This window comes from Anas acuta, chromosome 3, assembly GCF_963932015.1.
Source record: "Anas acuta chromosome 3, bAnaAcu1.1, whole genome shotgun sequence".
NCBI classification, from domain to species: Eukaryota; Metazoa; Chordata; class Aves; order Anseriformes; family Anatidae; genus Anas; species Anas acuta.
The window spans coordinates 85,614,533-85,622,431 of record NC_088981.1 but is presented as its reverse complement, the minus strand read 5'-3'; the positions used below and the strand labels follow the sequence as shown (position 1 = coordinate 85,622,431).

General features: G+C 37.0%; 1 protein-coding gene across 5 annotated transcripts in view; it reads right to left on the bottom strand.

Annotated features, from left to right (window-relative positions):
- Window positions 1-4,842: 4,842 nt before the first annotated feature.
- The window catches only part of FILIP1 (filamin A interacting protein 1), a 102,698-nt gene continuing 99,641 nt past the window's right edge, over window positions 4,843-7,899 (bottom strand). For all 5 annotated transcript variants that reach the window (XM_068678147.1, XM_068678148.1, XM_068678150.1 and 2 more), the window contains one exon: window positions 4,843-5,672. Coding sequence is in view for 1 of the 5 variants with exons in the window: in XM_068678150.1 (XP_068534251.1) it covers window positions 5,632-5,672 (41 nt within the window). In the remaining 4 variants the exon portion in view is untranslated. The remainder of the gene's footprint in view (window positions 5,673-7,899) is intronic.

Sequence of the window (7,899 nt, the reverse complement as noted above, 5' to 3'; positions counted from 1 at the left end):
AAAATGCTAGCCTCGTGATGCCAGGTCCAAGAGGACTGGCAAGAAGGGGCACATTGAATTCTGGTGGGAATCTGTGCCTTTTTAACTTCTGCATTTTATTAACCACTCAGGAAAAAGGATCAAGGGCTGATCACATTCCCCCCATGCCATCCTGACCCTTCCTAGACACCCAGCATCTTCATGGCCTCTATCAGTGAAGGACCACCTCAACCACTGACAGGGCTGAACACAGCCCCTGCAGAAACTTGGTGGAAAGGCATCCGTTCATCCTTGCAGAGACACACAGGGCACCACAGGCCACTGCATTTTGCAGTCCTAACTGGGATGGTGCTGGGAGCTTTGGCATAAGGTCCATCAAATGGGGCCTGTCATCGTGGAATGAAACAACCAAATACACCTTCCACTTCTGTTTTGCAAGCAAGCGGTTGCGCTGGGTACGGGCTCTGACAGTCCATGGGGAATAGCCACATGAGTGATGCAGGGTGGTGGGCCACAGTAATAAAATATGGCACCATCATTTATGTGGAACAGACACAATAGGGGGGCACTTCCTAGAGGATCTTGCAGGGAGGCCCTCCATCAAGAAACACAGCCTGGTGTGAAAGTTTTCCTCAAAAAACAAACAAACAAACAAAAAACAACTACAGCCCAGGGGACCAGACTAAATCCAATCCAAGGAAATGTCAAATTAGGACTAACGGCTGAGGGACCTCAGGCTTAACTACTGGGGGTTGTTCAGCCTGGAGAAGGCTCTGGGGAGATCTTATGGTGGTCTTTCAGTACCTAAAAGGGGTCTACAGGAAAGCTGGGGAGGGACTCTTTGTCAGGGATTATAGTGACACTTTAAAAGAGAAGAGATTTAGATTAGATGTAAGAAAGAAATTATTTACTGGGAGGGTGGTGAGGCAGTGGCACAGGCTGCCCAGAGAAGCTGTGGATGCCCCATCCCTGGAGGTGCTCAAGGCCAGGCTGGATGGGGCTTTGGGCAGCCTGGTCTAGTGGGAGGTGTCCCTGCCCATCGCAGGGGGGTTGGAACTGGATGGTCTTTAAGGTCCCTTCCAACCCAAACCATTCTATGATTTTATGATTCTAATGAAGATGTGAACAGACTCAGTACTTTCATGTGCTGATCTGCTCCATTTGATGTGCTAATGGAGCCATAGCCACAAGGCCAAGGATAAAGCTGGGAAATGTGTAAAAATGAGAGATCAGGAGAATTTCCTACTCTTCTTCCCAGGAGAATCAGCTGACTTTTTAATGCTGTCAGATTTTGAACTGGCTGCATTCAAAAAGGTGTAAGGTGCACATACTTGCCAAGTCCTGATTTTGGGACAAGTATTGCCATATTGAAAAGTAATTGAAGGGAACCATCTAAACTAGACTCAGCTCTCCATTCTGTATGATGTGAAAAACAACTTAATGTACCATGCAGATCAGATCTTATAGTTATGGCTTTAATTTTTTTTTTCTTTTTTCCAATTAGTTGTATCAAATGGCATATGCTCATCTATAAGCTTAGCCCACACATATGTTTTCATTGTAACAACAGGGTTAATTACAAGCATGTTTTGTTTTGTTTTGTTCTTCTTTTTACCAAGGTAATCATATTCTCAGAACCTAAATATGGATACAATCACAGGGTATATCTTACCTCCATTCTTTAGAGAATTAAAGAATATCAGCACGAATACTTCAATATATTGGCACTACTTTATTGCCTGTAACCATCTTGGATGGATATTATTCTGTAGTTTTACGCTAGGAGAAATAAATTTATATCCAGGCAAGTCCAACCAACATAGTTCGTGCTCATGAAATTTTAAAGTGAGGTGCTGTGCAATATTGTGTGCCTTGTACTGGTCTGTGCACAGTTATAAGAAAAACAGATATAGAAATAAATACTTACAAAAACATACACTTATAACGCTCTTTTTTAATATATGATATGGCAAATGGATTCGTTAGGCATTACCTTGGCAATGAATGCTGCAGGCATATTACACAGTCAAACCCTCAATGTGTTACACATGCTAATGTTTAAGACAAGGAAGAAACAAATACACATCAGACCACCTCAAACCAAACGCTGAAATCACAAAATTGGACTTTGAAAACTGAAGTCTGATTTTGAGGGTATTAAATGAGCCTTAAAATTGTACAAAACTTACAAAAATGAATGTATTGTGGTTAATCTAAACAACAATTGACACTTATTTTTTAATTGAATTCTATTAAGCACCCCTAAATGATCTTCTTTTGACACTTACCTTATAACATTTTCCATTTATTTCTGGAAAAAAAAATATAAATAATTGATGCTCTTTAAAATAAAATCTAAAGAAATAAAACTTCATGCTGTTAGAACCGCTAATACATAAAATAGTCAATTAAGGCAAATAAAATGCATTAACTGCCAAATGGATTATTTCAGTGAACAAATCTACGCAGGTGAAATCAAGCATTAAATAAAAAGTCTTCAGTTTAAAATTAAATGTTACTGTTCAGAAGAAGAGCTAAAACCCAGAAATTAATAGTAGAAAGTGGAACATTCAGGGCAGTAACCTCAATTTTCTCTTTATATCTTGTTTTCTACATTGCAGGCTGTTCTACAAAGCAGGTAGTTTTGTCTCCTCTATGTCTAACCACATTTCATGACGAGGCAAATGGAAAACTCAGTGGCTGTGAAAGAGTTTTTCTCTAGAAATCAAAGTATTTGAGATTTTTTAATGGGTGTCATATTTTATCACCTATAATTATACTAACACAGGTCTTTCAATCCTCTGTAGACAGTTAGAGTTTCTTAAAGGAAAAGCTGATCTTTCACCAATTTTGAGTTGCTTATAAACTACTGGTATCTGTAGTCCCAGGTACGTTGTCTTTGTCTGAAAACACTGCATGATTACTTTCTTTAAAATTGTAATACTTTTAGAAATAAACCACATTTTCATTCTACATTGATACATTTCTTCCTGAGCATTCCCAAAGTATTAGCTAATTATGTGGCTAATGCACTTAGTTTACTTGTTTTAGATTCAAATCCAGATTAGGCGAGGTTTAAAAAAATGCCCAGGAACATAAATGCACCAAGGATGAAATACACCTGTCAAAGCACCCCTTGCACACAGGAGTTTTACTGACCAGGCATTTTAATGAAATAGTTTGCTGCTTGCCAGGTGTCAGATCAGAATTTATTATTTTACCTGCATAAACCACTACCAATGATGCAATAGTGTGTGTCACTACTGACCTTTTACGACCAGCATTGCCATTCTGATAAAGTGCTGCAGTTCATCTACAGTATTTTAAAATCTAAAAGATTTCAAATACACCACAACTATATTTATGCTTTAAACAAGTCTTTATTTTTTAAAGCTTAAAAACGTAATGCATTTGCGAAACCGTAAAAGTTTATGTATTTGTTTAGGAATCATAAAACAAAAGGGGACAACTTGTACACACACTCATACTGAAACAGCTTTATATTAAAATCTAGACAAGGAAAGTATTTTCTACTTTGATAGGATCTTTTTTAATCCTGTCTCAACTTCAAAGTAAGGTTGTATTATATGTTGCTCATACGCAAAACTATTTCAGACACGTCACTGTCACTTTCAAATAGCTGGCAATTTCATTCCAGGTGAGCTCACGGTTAGTTCTGGATTCACAAGTGATGCTTTGAAACTAGAAGATTTGGGTCAGCACTATGTTCATTCCACTGCACAGTAAATTGAAACGTGGCACATACTAAACGTGATTCACCCCAAGCTCTATTACTCTCTGAAAGCTGGAATTCTTCACAACTCACTCTAAAATTTGACCTACAGTCACAGCTACGTAATTGTCAGTTGTAAAAAAAAAAATTAAAAAATACAATTAAAAAAAAAAGACCTACCTGCTGAAGTACTGGTGTAGTCAAAAGCTATAGCAACAAATTAGTTTGGTAAGTATAAACAGCATTTATTGTGTTTAGATTACTCAATAGAGTTGCATTGGCTATCTCCTCCCAGTGCAGATCAACTCCAAGAGAGTTCCTACAGGTCCCAAAATATCCTGACTCTCTGCAGTTTCAACATTTGGTGCGGAGCTCGTATATAGGAGATAAAATAGCTTCCATGGCTGGCAAGCAAACTAAAGCATGAAGATCAAATTGGCTACGTACCAATGCATTATTCCAGCTTCAAAGGTAACTGGCCTACTCATCTCAGTGGGACACTGAGTTAATGCACTTTTTCTGGCATCCCACAACATATCTCCTGCAAGCAACGCTGCTTTCTCTTCCAAAAAATAGTTTCTCCCAGTAGCTTCTACAATTAAAAAAAAAATGTGGTATTTTAAATATGTGCCCACGACTTAGATTAAAGGTAATTTATTATGAAATGTATAAGAAAAAAAAAAAAAAGGAAAGAAAAAAAAAAAAAAAGATCTGACATTTTATCCAGCTTTACGTGTAATTCATTCAAAAATCATTTTAAGTGTAGCTGCCACAGAAGTCTCTGGGTGCTATTTGAAAAGCTACAGCCACCAGTGTAAAACACTGAGTTCACCACATGGCATCTCATGTATACAGTCCTGTTAGTCTGATCATATCAACCAAACCTATCTGCCAAAGCAGTGAGAGCACCAGGTTAGCACAATTATGTCATTGAGTGCTTGGTGATAGATCCCTTTTCGGATCATAAAAAATATTAAAGTCAGTTTTACTAGGTACGTCACTGTGATACTGCAGTGAAATACCTGTCAGAAAAAGTCACTTCCAAAGCCATACATCATGTCCCTATAAACAAATGTGTATGCAAAGACTGTCAACATTAAGAAAATAGAGTTAAAATTGAAACGCTTACATTTGCATAGTTGTGAAAATTTATTAGTTACAGTGTAGTGAAAATCAACTTTTTTGGTACAGGCAGAATAAAAACATACATTATATAGAAAAAAAAAATCACAGCTTTAAAAACCGGCTTACATTGTTTAAAATGAGTAAATCTGGTTGTATTTCAAGACATTGGACTTTAATAGTTAATAGTTTTATGCCAAACCGTCACACAGTGCAAGAAATATTCTGCAATAGTACAAATTCCATACAGCAGTCTTCAGAGTATTTAGTCTCACAGAATCATATGGTGGCAAAAAATTGCGCTGAGTTATTTTTTCATTTAAAAACAAAACATTGTTGAAGTTAAATTTTTCTTTCTTTACATACTCTATATTACAAAAATATCGAATTGCAAATTTGACAGTGTATTCTACAAATAAATGCGCCATGGACAACAGGAATTGCAACTTCGGGACAGTTACTTTACAAAGTGTATTATAAAAATAAATTATATAGCAAACATCAAACGAAATCAAGCGCGTGCCTTAGGCTTTGCAAATAAAAGTGAAATTCAGCTGGCAGAAAGACTGCTTTTCCCCCTGTATCCCGGCCTGTATCCTTCAAAATATCAGCAAGGCCCTTCGTTCTTAAAGCTCTACCAAGATAAAATACATAAAATGTAATGGAAGCAATAAATACTTCCACGAAGAATCAGTAGCACAAGTGACCCTGGTGTTGATGGTAGAGAGCTTCTCCAGTGATCCATCCAACTGGCAAGGAGGGCAGCGCACACAGAGAGAATCTACGGGGCTGGTAACTCATCTGGAGCTCATGCGTAACTGGTGAATGATGACACTCTCTAAAAGAAAAGATAGCAAAACATTTGGTTTTATGAAGCTGTAGAGAAGTTGCAAGTTACTATAAAGAAGAACAATTACATCGGCAATGCATTTTTCTTCAAGAACTATCTTGTAGACTTGCTCTCACATCCCTGTTTGATTAAAAGTGCACTGACTAGCACTACAAGGGGAACCTCAGTTAGCACCAGGATAAGGCTCAGGAGCCCTTGGCTTCCACTTCAGTGTCGAGGCCACCACTTGGTCATCCGTAGGGAAAAAGAACAATATATTTGAATATTGTGTAGTTGAACTGAACCACTGGAACACAACAGCTCCAGTCCCACACCTGCATCAGGTAGAGGATGATTGAAACTGGGACTCTTGCATCCCATCTGAGCAAAGCCATCAAAACCCAGCTGGCAATTCTGAAGTGGGGATGAGAAAGATGTATGGGGTCATTTCTTGTTTTTAATTCAATTTTGCTTCAGAAACCTATGCTGATTTTATTCAGCAGGTCTGCATGAATTGACACTATTGACTTAAATGCACATAAATTCCACCCACAGTATGCAAAACAAAGTGTTTGCCTTGTCTTTGAAAGGCTGGGTTTAACTTTGCTCTGTGTAACACGGGAGCTCCCAGATTAATCTCCAGGCTCTGCTGAAATACAAGGTGATCACCTGGTCTTCGGTTCTTCTGAGCACACAGCTCGGACAGGCAACATTTTCTTTCTCAATAGCCTGAAGATTTTTCAAAAAGTGTGCAACCCAAGACATTACATCAACCAGGTCTTTATTGCCTTTTACATTTGCCTTGACTTTTGCCTTTGCCTGCAAATATTTGCAAGGTGCTTGAATTAGTTACATGTTAGAAGGAAGAGAATCGCCGTTTTTCATGCCAGATCTTTTCCACTAGATGGCAGATTCCAGTTATGCTTTTCATCCACGCTGAGCTAGAACAGCAGGATTTAAGGCAGCATTCAGGAAAGTACGGTATGTCAGATGAAATAGTAGAATTTCTGAAGTAAAAGCATTTCCTTTTTATATAATTTATCAGTAAAAATAATTTTCAAAAATATAAGTATACCTGTTCTCAGAGACTCAAGCAATTAATATGAAAGAACCACAAACTACAGTAAAAAAATTACCTTACAACCAGTGCTGTTCTCTAACAAGGTCTTGAAGAGGATGCAAAAAGCTGCATTTAATTAGTATCAGATTATAACCTCAGGTGAAATCTCCCTTTCACTTCAGTGGGAGTCACATGAACTCTATAAAAACACTTTCTTAATATTCAATTTGCACATTCTCTATTAATCCAGAGTTTAGTTACAAAATTCTAAGAACTAAATGGGCTGCTGAAAGTATCATCTTCCTTGCAAAGGTGCAATTACTAAATGAACAGCAAAAATATAATAGGTTTCTGAATCAGTCTTCCTCCTACAGCCTAAATATAACATTTTTGCAGAAAAGGGTAGGAAAGATATTTTAAAAATATATAATATCTACTTCCACTATTAATTTTTTCATGAATTTCTCACACAGGTATGAGTTTGCAAGTATTGTTTTTTCTAAGAATTTATTTTATATTGAAATGTTATATATGTAATGTAATATATATATTATATATGTTATATATGTAATGTGTATATATTATATACATACTGTAGTAACTAAAATAGATGCCCGAACAGTTATTAAACTGAAATTTTAGGAGGGTAGATTTTGTCAGAGTTCTGTAGGTGTAACCTCTGTAGGAATATGATATCTGTAGGATATGATTACATGGATTTGTCTGGGGTTATAGGTCTGGACATTTCAAGGTGCTGTGAATTCACTTAAATGCAACTGAATTTATTTTAATGACAGGAAAAGAGAACCAAGGTACGTTAATGTAAAAATGCTAATTCTGATTTCAGTCTCCCTGATGTAAACTGGAATTTCTTAGGGAAACACAGCATTAACAGCTGGCCTATCAAAAATACCAATTCTCATAATGAACCACATCAACTGATAGAATTTTTATATAGAAAGTTTAATTTCTTCTTACAATATATACAAAAACCACCAAATGATACAGAAATGTATGTACCACACAAAGTGCACACCCAAATAACAGAAGCAAATCATGTGTCAGTATTTCTGTTTTTAAAACCCTGTTGAAAAGAATTATTAAAGGGAGGAACCATTCATACCTGAACAATTCATACCTGAATCTCAGAGCTAACAGCTCTGAATCTGTGAGTAT